The following is a 23,435-nucleotide window of genomic DNA, read 5'->3' on the forward strand; positions in this document are numbered from 1 at the left end:
TTTTTACCTATGATTCAATCCCAACGTCACCCTTCTCTGAGTGTTGAAAATGATTTCACGACGTTATTTTAGTTTTTTTTCTTGCCCAACACAATTTTTTTTTATCATGAATCATGTTGATACCAATTTAATTAGCCTGGCGAAAATTCAAATAGAGTAGATACTTATATTCGTATTAGGGCGTAAACTACTTTCTGACAAAAAATATCAAGCACTTTTTTTTCTTATAGCCTTGACTTTAAAGTCCTTTCTTAATTCGTAGTTGTTTCTTGTCTAAAACCTATAGTTTGTGATCCTATTTGGGCTTTTCAGAGCTAGGTTTCTTAGTGTCTCATAGGTGTGTGTTGTCCGAAACCTTCAATTTGAGGTGGGTAGTTTGCTATTTCTGACTTTTATGAGCTAGGTAATAAACTATTTCTGTAAAATCTGAGCTAATAAGGGTTTTTTGCCGTAAACTCTAGTTTTTTGTAAGAAAATTATGGAAAATACAATTCTCTGGTTCAAATCTGAAACCTTAGTCTATTTTTTGGATCGAAAAATAAAACTATTTCTATAAAATCTGAGCTAAAAAAGGATTTTTGACCGTAAACTCTAGTTTTTTTTGTAAGAAAAATATGGAAAATACAATTCGTTGGTTCATAGGTGAAAATTAAGTTCAGTTATGGATAGAAAAATAAACTATTTCTATAAAATCTGATCTAATTAGGGTTTTTTGAAGTAAACTCTAGTTTTTTGTAAGAAAATTATGGATAATACAATTCTCTGGTGGAAATCTAAAACTTTAGTCTATTTTTGGATCGAAAAATAAACGTTTTCTGTAAAATCTGAGCTAATAAAGGTTTTTGACCGTAAACTCTAGTTTTTTTTTGTAAGAAAATTATGGAAAATACAATTCGTTGGCTCATAGGTGAAAATTAAGTCCAGTTATGTATCGAAAAATAAATTATCTCTGTAAAATATGAGGTAATAAGGATTTTTGCCCATAAACTCTTTTTTTTTGTTAGAAAAATATGGAAAATACAATTCTATGGTTCAAATCTAAAACTCTAGTCTATTTTTGGATCGAAAAATAAACTATTTCTGTAAAATCTGAGCTAATAAGGGTTTTTAACCGTAAACTCTAGTTTTTTGTAAGAAAATTATGGAAAATACAAATGTCTGGTTCAAATATTAAACTATAGTCTATTTTTTGATATAAAAATAAAACTATTTATATAAAAACTGAGCTAAATATGTTTTTTTGATCCTAAAATCTATTTTTTTTTAATAAAATTATGGAAAATACAAATATCTGGTTCAAATCTGAAACTTAATTATATTTTTGGATCTAAAAATAAAAATATTTGCTTAAAATCCGAGCTAAAAAGGGTTTTTGACCGTAAACTCTAGTTTCTTGTAAGAAAATTATGGAAAATACAATTCTGTGGTTCAAATCTGAAACTTAAGTCTATTTTTGGATCAAAGAATTAAATTATTTCTATAAAATCTGAGTTAAAAGGGTTTTCGACCGTAAACTCTAGTTTTTTTGTAAGAAAATTATGGAAAATACAATTCATTTTCTCATAGGTTAAAATTAAGTCCAGTTATTGATCTAAAAATAAAGTATTTCTGTAAAATCTGAGCTAAAAATGGTTTTTGTCGGTAAACTATAGTTTTTTTTATAAGAAAATTATGGGAAATATAATTCCCTGTTTCAGATGTGAAAATTAAGTATATTTTTGGATCAAAAAATAAAAATATTTACGTAAAATATGAGTTGATAAGGGTTTTGACAGTAAACTGTAGTTTCTTGTAAGAAAATTATGGAAAATATAATTCCCTGGTTCAAATTTGAAACTTAAGTCCAGTTTTGTATACACATAATGATGAGGACTGATGATTCTAATTCAATTTTCTTTCCATAAAAACAGAATATTTTTTTAAACTTTAAAAGTATTCAACTTTATTTATTTTTTGTCTTTTTTTTGTACGTATCTTAAAATGACAAAATATGCCTACGGCTCTAACAATTGTACTCTATGATTGGTCAGTGATATTATGTGGTTTTCCCATTGGTATTCTATATCTGGTTGTTGACACTACCTAGTCTATTGCATGTATTAAATCAGTATTTTTTACGCAGTGGAACGATAAACACATAAGTCATATCTTAAAAAAGTGAAGATGGAGCATTTTAATAAAGTGTGTTCACATAACAAGGTTATTGTAGCATTGAATGCCAACAAGGAGAAGTATTTAAACTATGAAACAAGTACAAGTGGTACCACTATTGGAAATATATGCATGCAGTGTCATGACAGTAAGGATTTCAATTTCTTTTGAATAGTGAAACAATTCAACTCTTATGTTGGTGGTTATGCGAGATTGAGATCTCCAGAGATGATTGCACTCAAAGAGAATTTTCAGCATCCTTTGTCGGATATGTTGAATAAAATATGCAAAGTCGACATAGCTCTATTTCATTTTTAAGGTTAATTTAGACAAGGTTACGTGCGCGCACGTAACCTCGTTTTAGATTTAAACCAGAGAACTTTATTTTCCATAATTTGATAACAAAAAAATAGAGTATACTGTCAAAAACCCTAATTAGTTTATACTTTACATAAATAGTTTGTTTTTTGATCCATACCTGTACATAATTTTCCACTATGATCTAACAAATTTTATTTTACCTAATTTTCTTACAAAAAAAACTAGATATTAATATCAAAAACCCCCATTAGCTCAGATTTTTACAGATATAGTTTATTTTTCGATCCAAAAATAGACTAAAGTTTCAGATTTCCACCATAGAATTGTATTATCCATAATTTTCTTACAAAAACTAGAGTTTACTGCAAAAACCCTTATTAGCTCTGATTTTATAGAAATATTTTGTTTTTTCACCCATAACTAGACTTAATTTTCACCTATGAGCCGACAAATTTTATTGTCCATAATTTTCTTAAAAAAAAAAACTAGAGTTTACGGTCAAAAATGCTTTTTTAGCTCAGATTTTAAATAAATTGTTTTATTTTTCGATCCAAAAATAGACTAAGGTTTCAGATTTGAACCAGAGAATTGTATTTTCCATAATTTTCTTTCAAAAAACTAGAGTTTACGGCCAAAAACCCTTATTAGCTCAGATTTTACAGAAATAGTTTACTACCTAGCTCATAAAAGCCAGAAATAACAAACTACCCACCTCAAATCGAAGGTTTCAGACAAAACACACCTATCAGACACTAAAAAACCCAGCTCTGAAAAGCCAGAAATAGCAAACTACCCACCTCAAATTGTAGGTTTCAGACGACAGACACCAATGAGAGACTAAGAAACCTAGCTATGAAAAGCCCAAATAACATCCTAAACTATAGGTTTCAAGCAATACAAACCTACAAAAGGCTATGAAACCTAGGTCAGAAAAGTCATAAATAGCGAAAGACACACCATAAATTGTAGGTTTCAGATAAGACACACCTATGAGAGACTAAGAAACCTAGCTCTGAAAAGCCCAAATAGCATCCCACACTATAGGTTTCAGACAACACACACATACAAAAGGCTATGAAACATAGCGCATAAAAGCCAGAAATAGCAAACTACCCATCCCAAATTGTAGGTTTTAGACAACACACACCTATGAGAAACTGAGAAACCTAGCTCTGAAAAGCCATAAATAGCAAACTACCCATTCCAAATTGTAGGTTTTAGACAACACACACCTATGAGAAACTAAGAAACCTAGCTCTGAAAAGCCCAAATACTATCCCAAACTATAGGTTTTAGACAACACACACCTACAAAAGAAGAAATGTCTTCAAAGTCAATGCTATAAGAAAAAAAGTTCTGGATATTTTTGTCAGTTTGTAGTTTACGCACTAATATCAATATCAGTAACGATTCTATTTGAACTTTCTCCAAGCTGATCAAATTGATCTCTAAAGGGTTCATGATAAAAAAAATAGTTTTGGGCAAGAAAAAAAAACTAAAATAATGCCGTGAAATCATTTTCAACACTCAGAGCAGGAGGACGGTGGGATTGAATCATAGAGAAACATCGAATTTACCTTTAAAATAAATGTGACTCAAAGATGTTTCGTTCTTTTCACTGGCTTGAAATTGCATACAAACGAACCAATCAGGTGTTACAATCCTTTTGTTTGCTCAAAATTCGACAAAGCAACGACTGTTTTGTTAGTTTTATTTTGCATGATATTTCTAAGCCAATTAAGATGAAGAAATGTCTTCAAAGTCAAGGCTATAAGAAAAAAAGTTCTGGATATTTTTTGTCAGTTTGTAGTTTACGCACTAATATCAATATCAGTAACGGTTGTATTTGAGCTTCTCCAAGTTGATCAAATTGGTCTGTAAAGGGTTCATGATAAAAAAAAAATAGCGCACGCCATACTGAATGTGCTTTCAAAAACCCATCTAGTCGAAAACATGTTTGTTATCGTTAATGATTTCCAAAGATGTAAGAAAATTATGGAAAATACAATTCTCTGGTTCAAATCTGAAACTTTAGTCTATTTTCGGATCGAAAAATAAAACTATTTCTATAAAATCTGAGCTAATAAGGGTTTTTGGCGGTAAACTCTAGTTTCTTGTAAGAAAATTATGGAAAATACAATGCAATCGAGTCTCTCAAACCCCGTAAAGCCCTTTTACAAGATAAAAGTACTACTTATTTAACACAAAAATTTCTTTTATATTGAGAACTAAGAAAATAAAAACCATACGGAAACAGGCAACATAGTCATTCAATCTCCCGTAACGCTACGTTAAATGATAAAAGAACTACTTATTTAACGCAGAAATTTAGTTTTTAATGGGCATCAAGTAAAGAAAAACCACACGGAATCAGGCAATAGATTCTCTCAAACCCCGTAAAGCTCTTTTAAAAGATACAAGAACTACTTATTTAACACAAAAATTTCGTTTTATTGGGCACCAAGTATAGAAAAAACGCACGGAATCAGGCGACAGAGTCTCTCATACCCCGTTAATCTTTTTTAAAAGATACAAGTACTACTTATTTAACGCAAAAAATTCGATTTTAATGGGCACCAAGTAAAGAAAACCCACACGGAATCAGGCAAAAGAGTCTCTCAAACCCCGTAAAGCTCTTTTAAAAGAAACAATTAATACGTATTTAACACAAAAATTTTGTTTTTAATGTGCACCAAGTAAAGAAAAACCACATGGAATCAGGCAACCGAGTCTCTCAAACCCCCTAAAGCTCTTTTCTTGTAAGAAAATTATCAAAAATACACTGTAACAGAGTCTCTCATACCACGAAAAGCTCTTTTAAAACATACAAGAACTACTTTTTTAACACAAAAATTTCGTTTTTAATGGGCACCAAGTAAAGAAAAACCACACGGAATCAGGCAACCAAGTCTCTCAAACCCCGTAAAGCTCTTTTAAAAGATACAAGAACTACTTATTTAAAACAAAAATTTTGTCTTTAATGGGTATCAAGTAAAGAAAAACCACACGGAATCAGGCAACTGAGTCTCTCACAACCCTAAAATCTCTTTTAAAATATACAAGAACTAATTAATTAAAACAAAAATTTCGTTTTTAATGGGCACAAAGTATAGATAAACCACACGTAATCAGGCAACCGAGTCTCTCAAATCATTTACATCTATTTTAAAATATAAAATAACAAATTATTTAACACAAAAATTTTGTTTTTATTGGGCCACATTAATATAAAAACCACACGGAATCAGGCGACAGTCTCTCAAACCCCTTAAAGCTCTATTAAAAGATACTAAAACTACTAATTTAAAACAAAAATTTCGTTTTTAATGGGAACCAATTAAATAAAAACCACACGGAATCAGGAAACTGAGTATCTCAAACCCCTTAAATCTCTTTTAATAGATACAAAAACTACTTATTTAACACAAAAATTTCGTTTTTAATGGGCACCAAGCAAAGAAAAACCACACGGAATCAGGCAACAGTGTCTCTCAACCCCCGCAAAGCTCTTTTAAAAGATACTAAAACTACTTATTTAACACAAAAATTTCGGTTTTAATGGGCACTAAGTAAAGAAAAACCACACTTAATCAGGTAACTGAGTCTCAAACTCCTTTAAGCTCTTTTAAAAGATACAAAAACTACTTATTTAACACAAAAATTTCGTTTTTAATGGGCATCAAGTAAAGAAAAACCACACGGAATCTGGCAACCGAGTCTCTCAAACCCCTTAAAGCTATTTTAAAAGAAACAAGAACTACTTATTTAACATATAAATTTCGTTTTTAAGGCAAGCAAATAGCTTGGAAATTCCTATACAGGCAAGCAAATAACATGGGAATTCCTATACACGCAAGAAAATAACATGGGAATTCCTATACACGCAAGCAAATAACATGGTCCTATGGCTGCAAGCAAATAACACGGGAATTCCTATACACGCAAGCAAATAACATTGGAATTCCTATACACGCAAGCAAATAACATGTTAATTCCTATACACGCAAGCAAATAACATGGTCCTATATATGAAAGCCAATAACATGGGAATTCCTATACACGCAAGCAAATAACATGGGAATTCCTATACACGCAAGCAAATAACATGGTCCTATAACTGCAAGCAAATAACATGGGAATTCCTATACACGCAAGCAAATAACATGGGAATTCCTATACACGAAAGCAAATAACATGTTAATTCCTATACAATCAAGAAAATAACATGGTCCTATACCTGTAAGCAAATAACATGGAAATTCCTATACAAGCAAGCAAATAACATGGGAATTCCTATACACGCAAGCAAATAACATGGTCCTATAGCTGCAAGCAAATAACATGGGAATTCCTACTATACACACCAAACCAGACTATGCCCACCGAACCTGACAATACCCAAAAAACCAGATTATACCTACCAAACAAGATTATACGCACCAAACCAGGCTATACCCACCAAACCAGACTATACCCACCAGAAACCTGTCTGGTTGGCCTTGGTAAGTCAATAACCCAACTAGCACAGGAAGGAACGTGCTTTATGCAAATAACATGGAGATTCCTATAGCTTTATGCAAATTCAATATGTACATACTACTCATGTACGGTGAGCCAAGATCAAAACCTGCATTTATTCAAAAACGTTCAAAAATTAAATAAAAACAAAAGTTTTTTAAACTGAAAGTAAGGAGCGACATCAAAACTTAAAACGAACAGAAATTATTCTGTATATGAAAGAGACTGTCCCCTCCTAAACGCCTTGCTCTTTACGCTAAGGTTTGACTCTGTCTCACAACTTTATATTTTAAAACAATAAAAAACTTTAGCGTAAAGAGCGAGGCGTTGAAGAGGGGACAGTCTCTTTCATATACAGAATAATTTCTGTTCGTTTTAAGTTTTAATGTCACTCCTTACTTTCAGTTTAAAAAACTTGTTTTTTTTATTTAATACTATCAGAGGCAACGCCGTAGCATTGCCTATAGTAAAGGCCATACGGCTCCAATGTTTTATTATTATTTATTACTTTTTTTTCCCCAGAGGCACTTCATATGGAAGGGGTCGTCGTAGAAGCTTCAAAGGGGGCTCATTCAATTGGAAATAGAGAGTTCTAGTGCCCTTTTTAATAGTCGAAAATGATTGGACGGTCACTAGCCCCCCCCCCACGCCCATCATTTCCCAAAATTTTGAGATAGCCATTTTGTTCAGCATAGTTGATTACCAGATAGAAAATATGTTTTTGAGGAGGACACTCCCCCACAGCCCTCGGGGCAAGAGTTGTAAGTTATGCCCTGGGGGCATATAAGGTGTATATAGAAGGCGTTGTCGCAGAAACTTCAAAAAAGAATCATTCGAGTGGAAATTAAAAAACTAGCACCCTTTTTAATAGTCAAAAGTTATTGGGTGTAACTAGCCCCCCTCCCCCCCCCATGCCCATTATTTCCCCAAACACATCCAATCAAATTTTCAGATAGCCATTTTGTTCAGCGAGTTGATTTCCAGATAGAAAATATATTTTTGAGGAGGACACTCCCTCACAACCCTCAGGGCAAGGATTTTAAGTTATGCCCTGGGGGCATATAAGGTTTTAACAGATGGCGATGTCGTAGAAATTTCAAAACAGGCTCATTCGATTAGAAATTAAAGGGCTGGTGCCCTTTTTAATAGTCGAAAATGATCGGAGGGCAACTAGCCCCCCCCCCGCCCATCATTTCCCCAAACACATCCAATCAAAATTTTGAGATAGCCATTTTGTTCATTGTAGTTGATTTCCAGATAGAAAATGTATTTTTGAGGAGGATACTTCCCCACAACCCTCAGGGCAAGGGTTTTAAGTTATGCCCAGGGGCATATAAAGTTTTTGTAGAAGGCGCTGTAGTAAAAACTTCAAAACAGGCTCATTCGATTGGAAATTAAAGAAGTAGTGCCCTTTTTAATAGTCGAAAGTGATTGGAGTGTAACTAGCCCCCCTCCCCCCCCCCACACCCATCATTTCCCCAAACACATCCAATCAAAATTTTGAGACATCCATTTTGTTCAGCTTAGTTGGTATCCAAACAGAAAATATGTTTTCGAGGAGGATACTCTCCCACAACCCTCAGGGAACGGGTTTTGAGTTATTCCCTGGGGGTAAATAAGGCTTTTCTAGAAGGTGTTGTCGTAGGAACTTCAAAACAGGCTCATTCGATTGAAAATTAAAGGGCTAGTGCCCTTTTTAATAGTTGAAAGGGATTGGAGTTTAACTAGCCCCCTCCCCCACCACGCCCATCATTTCCCCAAACACATCCAATCAAAATTTTCATATAGCCATTTTGTTCAGCGCAGTTGATTTCCAGATAGAAAATGTATTTTTGAGGAGGACACTCCCCCACAACCCTCAGGGCAAGGGTTTTAAGTTATGCCCTGGGGGCATATAAGGTTTTTATAGAAGGCGTTGTCGTAGAAAGTTCAAAACAGGCTCATTCGATTGGAAATTAAAGAGATAGTGCCCTTTTTAATAGTCGAAAGTAATTGGAGTGCAACTAGCCCCCCCAACGCACATCATTCCCACAAACACATCCAATCAAAATATTTAGTTAGCCATTTTGTTCAGCGTAAAGAATAGATTGGAGGGCAACTAGCCCCCCCCCATGCCCATCATTTCCCCGAACACATCCAATCAAAATTTTGAGATAGCCATTTTGTTCAGCGTAATTGATTTCTAGATAGAAAATATATTTTTGAGGAGGAAACTCCCCCACAACCCTCAGGGCTAGGATTTTAAGTTATGCCCTGGAGGCATATAAGACTTTTATAGAAGGTGTTGTCGTACAAACTTCAAAACAGGCTCATTCGATTGGAAATTAAAGAGATAGTGCCCTTTTTAATAGTCGAAAGTAATTGGAGGGCAACTAGCCCCCCCAACGCACATCATTCCCCCAAACACATCCAATCAAAATATTTAGATAGCCTTTTGGTTCAGCGTAGTTGATTTCCAGATAGAAAATATATTTTTGAGGAGGAAACTCCCCCACAACCCTCAGGGCAAGGGTTTTAAGTTATGCCTTGGGGGCATATAAGGTTTTTTATAGAAGTCGTTGTCGTAGAAACTTCAAAACAGGCTCATTTGATCTGGAAATTAAAGAGCTAGTACCCTTCTTAATAGTCAAAAGTGATTGGAGTGTAACTAGCCCCCCTCCCGTCCCCCGCCGATCATTTCCCCAAACACATCCAATCAAAATTTTGAGATAGCCATTTTGTTCAAAGTAATTGATTTCCAGATAGGAAAAATATATTTTTGAGGAGGACACTCCCCCACAACCCTCAGGGCAAGAGTTTTAAGTTATTCCCTGGGGGCATATAAGGTTTTTATAGAAGGCGTTGTCGTATAAACTTCAAAACAGGCTCATTCGATTGGAAATTAAAGGGAAAGTGCCGTTTTTAATAGGTGAAAGTGATTGGAGTGCAACTAGCCCCCCCCCCCCCGACGCCAATCATTTCCTCAAACACATCCAATCAAAATTTTGAGATAGCCATTTTGTTCAGCGTAGTTGATTTCCCGATAGAAAATATGTTTTTGAGGAGGACACTCCCCAAACAACCTTCAGGGCAAGGGTTTTAAGATATGACCTGGGGGCATATAAGGTTTTTATAGAAGGCGTTGTCGTAGAAACTTCAAAAAAAGCTCATCCGATTGGAAATTCAAAGGGATAGTGCCCTTTTTAATAGTCGAAAGTTATTGGAGGGCAACTGCCCCCCCCCACACGCCGATCATTTCCCCAAACACATCAAATCAAAATTTTGAGATAGCCATATCGTTCAGAATAGTTGATTTCCAGATAGAAAATATATTTTTGAGGAGGACAATCTCCCACAACCCTCAGGGCAAGGGTTGTAAGTTATACCCTGGGGGCATATAAGGTTTTTATAGAAGGCGGTGTCGTAGAAACAATATATGGGGGTATTATATATGGGGTTATTAGTATCAATAGAGATGAAGGGGATTTTAGGATCAATTCGATTTATAATAGTTTAATTAAAAAGCAGTTAAATTTTCAACCAGTACTATTTTTTATAATAGTTCGGATAAGAATGATGACCTTGCGGACAAAGGTCAGACTGGGTTAAATGCTGGGACAGGTAAACGAACTGCAGCTAAGCTTGCAAGCAAACGAATCTGTTCAATTTATAATTCAAACATTGGGTGATGCACCTATGAGATCTATTTAGGGGTTATGAGCCGGGGGTTAGCTGACCTTTTTTGTTTTAGTTTAAGTATAAATATATTCTCATTTTTTGATAGATGTCAATTTATATTATTTGAGAAGGTGTTTCAATATAAAAATTCGATTGTATACGGCAGTAAATGGAGTTTGTTTATTTAATATGTGAGTTTTCTGTTCCTATTTATTGATATTTTTTCTTTTGTTTTGTTTAGTAGGTTTTTTATGTTTATGTAAAAAAAATTTTTTCCGTTGAGAAAGGCTCCCGGATGTGGGGCCGAAATATTCGGAGTATTTGTGTTTAATTAAATGTGTTGTATTCACTGCTTTATAGAAATTAAAACCCGTTTTTCTTGTTTAATTTTTTGTAACTACAAACAAAAGTTTGGGTATCGCCTCACTGCAGAAGCCTAAAACCTACTGCGTCATTGGCGCTTTACTGAAAACGAATTATATTAGAAATGCTTCCTTTGTACTTAATATTGAAAATAAATATTAAAATTACAATAAAATTTTGAACTGATGAGCTTCTAGCAATTAATGTCATTATGTATCAAATATTCAGTTTAACTTATTAGTTCTTTTCAAGATTAGTCAAGACAAATATAGTTTCACTACAAACAAAATTTGGATACAGGCCCCTTCTTTAACTGTAAAAACCTAAAGCCTTCTGCGTCATTGGTGCTTCACTGAAAACGAATTACTCGTATATTACAAATTTATTATTTTCCAGTTCTTACAGCATTGAAAACAAAAATAACATTACAGGTGAAAAAAAAATCTTGAACTGATGGATCTTTCAACAATTAATTATCATTATATATCTAATATTCAATTTGATTTTGTTTATACTTTCCAAGACTGTTCAAGACTCATATAGTTTTGCCATTTTTTTCAACTCTGCCATTTTTTCAAACTAATCGTGTTGGTTTGTTATGAAAACATTCTATGGCTTCTAGGCATTTCTATTTGAGAGGAAAACTGCCCCTCAAACTGTGTGGAAGATGTATTTTCTTGCAAGAAATTACAAAAACCAATACAAAATCAAGTTTTAAAATGTTTCACCCCTAGCAAGCCAGTGTCATTGGTATTTTTGAATCCGCATGGTCAATTTAGTGAGTGGGGGTTAGGCTCATTCTCAATGTAATCCCATTATGTCTTGGTCTGGTTCGCTCTTTCAACACCTGGCGTCCGGACTATCATATAATCTACCAAGCATACAACTACCCCACATCAGTATCAATAAACAAATGAAACCCAAAACGAACAAATATTAAAATAAATATTAGAGTCAAACTCAAAACGAGCATAAATTAATATGAGTAGGGTTAAAAACTCCTATGCTTTCTAAAAGCGAGAATATAATTCTTACTTTACTGAAAAAAAGTTCAAATGAGTTTACTGAAAAAAAATGTGCATTGTCAATTTAATATACATATGCTGATATTTATTCCCTAAAATCTTAATTAATGAAAGAATTGTTTTCAGTAAAGTGCCAATGACGCAGTAGGTTTTAGGCTTCTGCACTGAGGCGATACCCAAACTCTTGTTTGTAGTTACTTATATTCGATTCAAACTTGATTTGCATATTCAATTTAAGTTTCACTCGTTTTAAAATTTATTTATTCATTTACATTAATATATATTGTATGTTTGTTCGCATTGATTGTTATTTAATTTCTGTTCGTTTCAAGTTTCATTTATACTTAAATAGCAAAATATCTGTTTTCGTTTCAAGCTTGATTTTCATATTCAATCTAAGCATTACTCGCTTTAAGATCTATTTATTCATTTATATTATTACTTGTTGTAGGTTTTTTGCTATGATTGTTTATTTAATTTCTGTTCGTTTTGGGTTTCATTTATTTTTTAATAGTAATTTCAGGTCGTTTCGAGTTTGAATTTTAACAGGTATTTGTATCTCCTGAGCTTAAGTTTAAAATGGCCTTTACTTTTCTATGAAAAACTTATTTTTGGAAAGTTTTTTTTAATTAATATGTAAACAATTGGCAAAGTTCTTAACTTACAGCCCTTCCCCCGGGAGCTGTGGGGGATTAAGTCATCCTGAAATACATATTTATTAAATTTTCGACTATGCTGAACAAAAAGGCTATCTCAAAGTTTTGATTGGGTGACTTCGGGAAAAAATAAGCGTGGGAGGGGGCAAAGTTGCCCTCCGATTTTTTGTTCAATTAGAAAGGGCACCAGAGTTTTTAATTCCCATTCAGATGAGCCCTCTCACGATATTCTAGGACTATTGGGTCGATACGATCACCCCTGAAAAAAAAATAAACAGGCATCCGTGATCTTTCTTCTGGCAAAAATTTTAGAATTCCACATTTTTGTAGATAGGAGCTTGAAACCTCTATAGTAGGGTTCTCTGATAGGCTGAATCTGATGGTGTGATTTTCATTAGAGTTCTATGACTTTTAAGGGTTGTTTCCCCCTTTTTCCAAAAATAACGCAAATTTTCACAGGCGCATAACTTTTGATGGGTAAGACTAAACTTAATGAAAATTATATATTTGAAATCAACATAACAATTTGATTCTATTGATGTATCTATTGGTGTTACAATTCTGGGTTTTAAAGTTTCGGTTACTATTGAGCCGGGTCACTAGTAGGGAGAGGGTTACTACTCGTGACCCTACATAATTTATTCATACTTTATTGATCCACTAACAAGTCAATGACACCTTTTTCAAGGTCAATCAGGGGATGTTTCTAAGTGTATTGACTCCGAGACGAGATTTAATGTCCATGGTAAAAAAAAATCAGGAAGAGATTTAATGTCCTTGGTTAAAGTGTTCTTTCTAGACCAGTCAGGAAACTTGGAAATACTATGGGGAAAATGCAAATGCATACTGAATTCTAACGGTACAATGTTATTGAATACTGACAGTACACAATTTATGCACGGTGTATTGATTCGCTAACGGTATCTAACCGCATAGACAATGTAATTGATCCGCAAGATCAGACTAGATTTCTGGGAAATTGATTACATAATTCTAAGTGTACTGATCCACTAACGGGAAAGGATCACGTGTCTCTTTCTAGGCCAATCATAGGAGTTGGAAACACTAACGGGACATGAATGCAGTGAATATAAGGAAGGATTTTTGTTGTAGTTGTTATTAGTGTGAGAATGGAATTCAAGGAGTGAGAACAGTTTGACTTTACTCATTAGGATATATTTGTAATAATGAGTGGAATGTTTACACTATTAGATGTTGATAGTGGTGTTGGTAGTGGATCACGGCTTTGTCCGGAATGGGATGAAGTATATGCAAGATATGTGATATCCTTGAGCAAATTTAAAATGGAGGATCAATTATGCTTCGCTGCAAAAGTTGATATAGCGCATGTGAATATACTTCAAAGTGCTTTAAAGGTAATAGTGAAGCATATCGAAGACAATAAGCTGTATCGCTAATTGTACATGTGTAATATTATTGTTGTAATTATACAATAAAATTGTTTCGAAATCGAAAATGTTCCTCTTTCTTTTTATTAGAATATTCTTGAAGTAGAACGAATCATGGTCAGTCTAGAGTCAACAGTGAGAGTGATAGAATAAAAAAATGAATAAATTTGAGAGAGAGAATTAGATTGAATCTGGTGATTATGGAAAAACATTTGATTTTGGATGATAATTTTCTCGAGTTATCTTTTCAACGGAAGATATTCTCACAGGGAACACTTGACAATACAATGAAAACTGATTCTCCCCCATTGGACTATTGTATGAAACTTTTAAAATGTGACTCGAGTGCTTACACTCAATTTATTGATATATTAATCGAAACAAAGCAGAATAATATCGTGGATATACTTTTGAAAACAATGCCATATATTCAATGTAGATGGCTCCCCCATTCGAAAGAGGTAGCGTCACAGACTTACAAGTTTTGACGCCAATAACATTGAGAAAAAGGGATAGATTAGAAGAAGATGAATACAATTATAATAATCAAAGCAATTTTCCATTCGATATACGAGTAATTACGCGTAGCACTCTCAAATCATAAATATAGGCGTGATAAATGGGTTTCGATAAACATCAAAAAAAATCTAATGGGGTAGGGTGAAACAATTTCAAAATAGAAGGCATTAATTTAAATATGCTCCGCAATAAAGCACCCTCATTTTTTCATTGTCCTAATTCTAATCACAAGCTTTATATCAGGATCCGTCTCTTTAATTCAGACCACATCTGATCAAAGCATAATCACCTACGGAACTGGTTCCGTAGGTGATTATACTTTGCATCTGATCGAGACGCTATCTATTCTCCTAAGTTGTATTGAATTGTGTAACTACGGTATGTAGTTGCCAGGTTCAAATAGGTATGGAATCGTCTCAGGAGACGCGGACAAAGGGTCACTTTTGTGCGTGGAGAGGATAGGTTTCGTCAGTACTTGTTCCATAGGTGATCATACTTTGGTTTCCCAGCAAAACCTAAACAATAATACTACAGAATTAATCCTGTAATTATGATCGTACTTCATATAAGTTCCAGCTTTCATATATAATAATTCATAGTAAGTTCCAGCTTTTATATATACAAAATAGCCAACACCGATTGTTACTATTTTATGAATATACAATAGCGGTTTCAAAAGCAATTCGAGTCGAAGAAATTCTTATAATATACTTCCACTGTTCAAAAATTTCAATTATAAGCTTAAAATAGGTTTCGCATTGAGAATTAATAGAAATATTAATAAATATGATTTTTTACCTAAAAATGGATTCCTTTGCGAGGGACTAGAGACTTACCAGAATATAATTGCAAACTAAACAATCAATTATTCTACCTGCTGACACATAAATATTGTTAATGAATGCAATATGAATAGTGCTAGTTTCAGGATACCTTAGTAAAAATAGTCATAATTGCTGGATGTATTTATTAATTTTGAACGTAAAGTGGGGATGACACTAAATTAAAAAAAAAAAGAATAGGAAAAAATCCGCCACACTTCAATTAATCTTTTATGACTATGAAAGCACAACAAGGATTTTTGTTTGGGAGGGGGGGGTTACAATAAAAACCATCAAAATTTTTCTTTGTATGCAGTTTTACGACTCAGACAAAAATTTTAGAGGGGGTGCAGAACTGGTCCACCCCCCCCCTGCGGATACGGACTTGAAGGCGATTGTGTTATAAAGACATAATCGAATGTGTGGTCAACGTGAGGCGCCATCTTAGAACAAACTTCCACAAGAGAAGGGTTCAGAACAATCATACATCAATACTGCATTATGAAGACCTTCCCAAAAAATAACATGCTGAGTCTATAATTGAAGTCAGCTTGAAGCTTACGTCGTGGGTCGTCCTGGAAGACATTCCCATTACAAAAATGGGCATTTTAATCCCAGTCCTGAAAAATGCTTTTGGAGACTAAGAATGTTGCCAAAAACTTCAATCAGCGCAGAACTAAAACTAGTGGGATAATTAGACACGTCATTGCCCCTGCTGAAGGAGGTGTGCTTTCTTGTGAACTGAAGAAAGCTCATTTCTCTTTATTAGTTGACGAATCTACCGATAAATCTTGGCAGAAGGTCTTGGTCCTTATAGCAAAGTACAGAGACTCCAAAGATACAGTGCGAGAAGACTTTCTGGGGCTTTTGCCAGAAGTGTCTAATACTTGGACATTTTGAAAGCCTAGGAATACCTTTGCAAAATTTGATGGCGATTGCCTTTGACAATGCCAATGTTAACACTGGACGTCAAAAAGGTCTTGGTGTACTGTTAAAAGAATATGTGCCAGATTTGCCTGTGCTAGGCTGCACTAGCCATTCCGTTGCCCTCTGTTCTGCATTTGCAGCTAAGAAGTTGCCCGATAGAACTGACATTTTTAATCGTGACGTAGTTGCATATGGGGCAAATAGCCCAAAAAGACAGGATGAACTAAAGATCTACCAAAATTTCTGTCCTGTGGAAAACCATAAGCTTTTGCAGACTTCAAGTACGTCATGGCTCACCCTTGAAGCTTCCATTGAACGGATCCTTGAGCAGTGGAAACCGCTCTTTTATTCTTTACCAACCATGGAGAAGGTGACTCCGTTGGAGATAGAGGAGCCAAAGAAAAGGCTAATAAAATTCTTGCTTTTATGCGTGATTCATCTGTGAAAGTTACCTAGTATTTTCTTTCATTTTTCTTACAAAAGATCAATGCACTAAATAAAGGGTTTCAAGCTGAGGGAACACGGATTCACAGGCTTTTGGAAAGTTTGCGACAGACAAATGTGTTGCTCCTCAAGTGCTTTGTCAAATAGGAAGCAATAGGGCGCGTACAAGATCGATTTAAAGTTCGGTTGAGCCCAGCTCATTTTCTTGCACTTGATTGTACAAAGTTGGGACCAAATGCACTGTGCCCCATGAGAAGCTGCAAAACACTGGCCTATTGAGTGCTCAGCAGGTTCACAGCATCCAGATGAGCTGCCTGATTTTTTTTTTTTTTTGGAATTGTGCTTACAAATGAGCAAACGGATTGACTACAATGACCCAACGTAGGAAAATCTCAAATACTTAAGTCCAAATGCCTTATCTGCCTATACTTAAGCCTTATCTGGAGATGTGGACACTCTTGTGCCTCTTCTTCAGCGGTTTCAGAATTTTCTGGGTGACACTGAGGTACAAAGTGATAAAATGCAAATAAAAATGCAATAAACACGCAATTTTGTGCGCGGTTTTGAAGGATGATAAATCCGTTTTGTTTCTGCTTCCATTTTTTTCACTGTGCTAGAGTACGGTACTTGACTTGACTACAGTGAAGTCAGCTATAGTTCACGACCAGTGGACCTCTTATATTCCTTTCAAAACGTTTGGATAAAATGGAGATAAAACTTTAACTAAACATTTGATGCAGTCAACTATAGTTCAGTTAAAGATCTAAGTAATCAAAATAAACACCTACAAATTTCAAGCTGAGCATTACCTTTGAAGCTAAAAAAAAGAATGATAATCACTATTAAACTTATTATTTAGAGGTTGATTTCCTAACTTTCTTTTAAATACAATTAAAAGATTTAAAGATAATATGTTTGTCGATCGAATGATAACAGATAATTATGTGTAAATGGCGTAAGAATGGTGAGAACGGTGAGAGGGGCACAATTTTTTTTACTTGCACACGCTTTTAACAACTTGCACTCTTTTTTGGCCTTTATTTGCACTCTTTTTTCACGTCGGAATTTGGCAACCCTGCACCGTCCTACCCGAGTGGTTAGCGCTCCAGACTTGAAATCCTGAGGTTAGAGGTTTGAGTCCAGGTGTTGCTGGTTTTTTGGTTAGGAAGCTCAACTAGTGTTGACCCAGCTCTGAATAGTTACCTGGAGAAATCTGGCACGAAAAAACGGAAAGGTCGAATGATTTGCCCCCTATCATACATTGCACTTCTGGCCGAAGGGATGGAATCAGGAGATCAGTATCAATCAACATGTTTCCGACCCATGCATTATAAAAACTTTATTAATATCAAGAGTTTGATAGAGCCAGAACCTAGCAGGTAAGGATATTGTTCTTCTTCTTATTTGGATTATTACAAAAAAAAAAAAAAAACTCTTGCATAATTATATCAACGGAAGGGAATTCTGCTCCCTGTGGACAGGTGCTCCACGTGAAATTAAACACCGAGTTCCGTATTATACAGCAGATATAAATCCCATAAGGCCACTATAAAACTCTTTAGCTGCTTGTAAACTAGGGATAAAATTTTTCTATTTGAATAGGTCATAATTATCCAATCTAACAATTATTAATTTTAGATTAAACGTGAGAAATTGAAAGAAAAAAAATTAAATAGAACATTAACTGTAAGAGCTGATAATTAGCTCTGTATTAGATAAATAATATTGCAAATAGATTTAGGTTTACACTTGAAATATCGGTTCTTTTTTTGGCATATTGTATGTTTAGATAGGGAAAAATAATAGCCCGCTTATAGACTCCCCTGCTTTCATCTTGTAACATTTGTCCCCCCCCCCTAAATATTGTTGCAGTCTCGTGTTAATGAACGGGTAAATGTCTATGCATTATCAAGGTTTTAGACTATTCCGAGGTAAAATTGATTGACCCAGAGTATTGTTATATTTAATTTAATTTATTATTTTTGGATATTGACAACACTGCAAATATATAAAATCATAACCTTCTAATTCAAATCCAATTCAGAACGCCTTTAACATCAACCATCAGAATTAGTTAAATCTTAGTGCTATTGCTTCAAAACCAGACTTAGCATTAGCTAAATCTGACAAAACTGCTTAAAAGGCAGTTTTCTCAGATACCTAGGAGATGATAGCGTAGCCATAAACACGAAAAATGCACGAGAAAACCATTTTTCGGACGAAAATATACCAAAAGTAGATTTTTTTTCAATATAATTCACTTCGAAAAAAACGCGCTGATTAGACGAATTCAGTAAGCAACCACCTAAAAAAAACAAGCCCCAATGAGGTAAAAACATCTCATCTGGCAGAACTGTTACAATGGGAAACGTATTACTTAAAAATAACAAATACCGATATAAAATGATGCAGGAATAACATCGAACTTTAGGGTTTGTCTAGAGCTTCTTTAACCTGATTGGCTAACATTTGACCTATTATAATCTTTTCAAAATTCACTATCACTGTTACTTTTGGAGCTTCAGCTTTAAGTGTTATCAAGACAAGAGTTTGCGACGATAGTGTTTGACCCCCAAACCTAAAAATGAAAAAAAAAATAAAATTAGCAACACACTAGTAATACAGTCTATTAAAATATATGCGTAGGAGTACAAGTAAGAGACTACCTTACACCCTTATCCGATTTAGAACAGCTACAAAGGCCACTATTATAGCCTAGCATGTATAACTACCTCAGTATATTGGCAGCATAAAATCCCTTATTCTTATTCCTATTCAAAGTATTCCTTATTCCTAGGAAAATTACTACGAAGATTGGGGTTCCCAGGTCCAGGTTAAACTAATCGTTTCTAAGGCAAAATACATCTCGTAATGTCTTAAAAACCTTACATGTAGAAGGTGTAAGACAGGAGGGGCCAAAAGGGAAAATTGCCAATCAGAGAAATATAAAATGTTAATTGAAGGAAGCAATGAATGTAGTCTTTGGTATCCAGTTAACCCAAAATTGCTGACACGCTGAAAAAGCGTCATGCTATTTTTACAAAAATATCTGCCAGTGGTATTACTCACTGCAAAATGTCAAGCAGAGTCTGTCTTAATGGCACAATTTTCGCCAGCTAAAATTTTAACAAATTAAAACTGCTTTTTAATGTAACATTATAGGCCATTGTCAATGTCCAGGCAATTGATCGATAGTCTTAGAAATTATCGATATTTTCGAAACACCAATATCGCCCTTTGTATAAATCTAGGCAGGTTTACAGTTTTTTCTGCGAGAGTCTCAGTTTCTTCACATAAAAATATTTTTGGTCTTTTCCTATATTTTCTATGAAAAAACATGAAATTGCGCGATATTTCACGAAACGTGAACAAGCTGTTAGATATTTTAAAGAACAATGGAAATGGGTAAAAGCAAAGTTACATACAAGGAAAGAGGGTATTTATCAGATATGGAAATGGGCGTCCCACGACACCTAGCATTACTTCTCAATTTTAGTTCTAAACGAAATATGAGGAACAGCCTAAAATATTGAACTATTTGGAAAAACCCGATATTTACCTGATTAAAAATCTTAATCTGAAACCTTTGTTTTTAAAGGTTTTTAAACCAAATCCCTCACATTTTGTACATTGGTTTTCAGCCCATCGTTTTTAGCGTTACTAACGCAAGAGTGGATAATCTTTATTCAAAACATTAATGACGTCCTACTAACTTTACAAATCTTTTGTAAATATTTTCATTATATTTAATTTATTCAGATTAAAAGGGATATATGTTGCCCCAACCACCCCATAAATACACAAGAAAAAAAGAAAATCCCGAAATATAAACACATTCCAAAAAATTATTATTTCCCCAAAAAAAACCACTTTCAAAAACTTTATGTTGGTCCTTATTTTTTACATTTTTTACTTCAAAACAACGCTTTTATGGATATTATCCCATTAATTGATTGTGCTCGACCAAAACAATAAATTACCTGCTGTTAATATTGCTCTTCTTTTAGAATTACTTCCCTTTTATTGTAAACATTGAATAAATAGGAGAGTCCAAGGGGAAAACCCTTCCCCCAACCCATTCATTCAAGGCAAAAAAACTTAAAAAGTAAAACTTATTGCAATACTAAGAAAAATACATCATCCTCACGAAAAGACTTCTTTTTTAAACCTTTGTCCAAATCTCTGGAATCTTTTTTTTTTGCACGCTTGTTATCAACGCAAATTTACGCAATCAAGGTAAACAGATAAACATCCAAAGGTAAATATAAAAATAAAAGCCCTAATCTTAATTTTTCAAACATTATATTTCAACACACAGTATTTCAAACACTAAATAAACACTAAAAAAATATTAATATTTTTTCTAAGGTCTCTCTTTTATAGTGCCTAGTGGACTTTTATTGAATTTTTCCCTTAATTCAAACAATATTTCGACCAAAATATTTGTATTTTATATCGTTTCATTGGCTCGTATTATACCTCCTTTTCATTGCGATTTCCTTTTTTAAACTAAACATTTTCTTGTGTTTAGCCAGTTTAAACCCAAATTATTTTCGATTACAAAAGAGAACTAAAAGAAAAAAAAAAACAATACAAAAATGCAGCTGCCCCAACTTATTTTTAGAAATGGCTTGTCTGTTTCCTAAAACTGACAATTATTTTGGGGAAACAAAGTGCAACGAAATGTTTTCCGTTTGAAAAGTGAGCAAAACTACAAAGTATAAAAATCGCCGTGTTTTTTCTTTTAAGAAAAATTTTAAAATTTTTACACTTAAAATATACTATTCAACAGTAAAAGAATAAAAATTTTATCTTATTCCTTTTAATCTCTAGATTAATCTTATCATATTTTTTCACTTTTTTGGTTATTTAGGAAAGCTAAAGCATAATCTCCAGGCAATTCAAGGTAAAAGAGCTAACACATAATCATTATTACCACAAATAGCTTAAACTCATATCCCCTAACTTCAGAGAGCCTAGTCAATCCTAAGGTAAATTACGCAGTAAAAAGAAGTATATTTTGTTATTATATAAAATTAATACATTTCAAGCTATTTGTCATTCAACTCCCCTCACACAAAAGTATTTTAGAACCGAAATTGGTCATAATTGGCTTAATTAGCAATTATAATCCCTATATTTAAAAGAAAGACCTAATTTTAGTTATTATCCCATACCTGAATATTAAATGATCCGAAGAATGAATAGAAGAGACATTTGCAGCTTCATACACTCTCCGACAAATAGCGTGACCATCGACCATAGAAGTTGGAACAGTAGCTCCAGTCTTCGACTCCTGCATACCACGCAGCTTACCTACAAAACTTAATGAAAAATTAAATTATTAAGGCATAAAACCGAATGAATTTAACAAGTCAATGAATACACTTCCTGTTTTCACTTCTGCCAACGCTTGCCACGGAAACACCTAAAACTCTTGGATCAGAGGCCGGTTCGAATAGGAACGAACACTCAAGAAACAACTTTGTACGATTGTACGAAACAATCCGGGATGATAAATCCTATGACATCATTTGATTATTCTTTAAAAATGCTGTCCAACCAATGTATACAGCCCAATGATTAAACTAGTGACATTTCAAAAAATCAATACGATTCGCACAATATTTAAAAAAAAAGGAGCACAGTACCCATTCCCCCATGGAAACGGTATAAGTAAAACAGATGTTATATTACACCAAACAGCGTGGGTAGTTACCTGAACAGAAACTAGCACTAACGTGAACAGAAATAACTCTCAACGCTATCTTGCAACGCTATTATAATTGTCGATTCTATGGGACAACTAGTCCCCGTATATATATATATATATATATATATATATATATATATATATATATATATATATATATATATATATATATATAAATATATATATATATATATATATATATATATATATATATATATATATATATATATATATATATATATATATATATATATATATATATATATATATATACAACGCTATTTAAGCTCCCAGTGGGTACGCTCAATTTAATTAGTTAGGTCGAATCTAAGGACAGGCTCCCCGAGATTTAATCACCTAAGGACCGTAACTATACCCCCTACAAAGGGCAGAATAACACCCTACCTAAACTTACTTTACTACTGCTGTTTATAGAGATAAATCAAAGAAGGATGAGGATTAAAGGGTTCATTCCAGGTTGTAAACCGTAGTAACTTTACATTTACTACAGAAATTACTTAAAATTGACTTTCACCAGGAGCGGTTGTGAAGTAACTAAGGGCTGATTTTGCTTACAAGAATATAATCTTCATACGCTCAACGATATTACTCTCTCTTTGGCTCCAATAATTATTTCAACATGTTTAATCTGATAATAATACCAGTGATGACAATGATGCCAATTTACTTGACTGAACAGTTCCGTTAACTATCATTGACAATATTGCAACAAAAGTAAATTCAAAGATACTTTTCTGTCATACCATTAATGGCAGTAATTACCACGATGTCAACCGGAGCAAACAAGTGAGTTTTTTCGAGCCTGGAATGCACCCAAAGACGGAAAACGGAATCTCAATGGGGACAACCTATATATTCTGTCTAAGGCTTTATCCAGGGGTGCAGGGTGT

General features: G+C 33.9%; 2 protein-coding genes across 2 annotated transcripts in view; both read right to left on the reverse strand.

Annotated features, from left to right (window-relative positions):
* Positions 1-16,047, reverse strand: part of LOC148943785 (AP-3 complex subunit beta-2-like) — a 120,934-nt gene extending 104,887 nt beyond the window's left edge. The window contains exon 1 of the mRNA XM_089101242.1: positions 16,003-16,047. Within this exon, the coding sequence (XP_088957368.1) occupies positions 16,003-16,047 (45 nt within the window). The remainder of the gene's footprint in view (positions 1-16,002) is intronic.
* A 2,989-nt stretch (positions 16,048-19,036) lies between these two features.
* Positions 19,037-22,115, reverse strand: LOC148943787 (AP-3 complex subunit beta-2-like). The gene is made up of 2 exons (XM_089101476.1): positions 21,989-22,115; positions 19,037-19,389 (listed from the first exon to the last, which is right to left on the reverse strand). Exons 1-2 carry the CDS (start codon positions 22,111-22,113, stop codon positions 19,239-19,241), a joined length of 276 nt encoding a protein of 91 aa, XP_088957602.1. The 5' UTR covers positions 22,114-22,115; the 3' UTR covers positions 19,037-19,238.
* Positions 22,116-23,435: the final 1,320 nt, after the last annotated feature.

Source organism: Artemia sp. Qi Xiang Cuo, chromosome 15 (assembly GCF_049724085.1).
Source record: "Artemia sp. Qi Xiang Cuo chromosome 15, ASM4972408v1, whole genome shotgun sequence".
Taxonomy (NCBI): Eukaryota; Metazoa; Arthropoda; class Branchiopoda; order Anostraca; family Artemiidae; genus Artemia; species Artemia sp. Qi Xiang Cuo.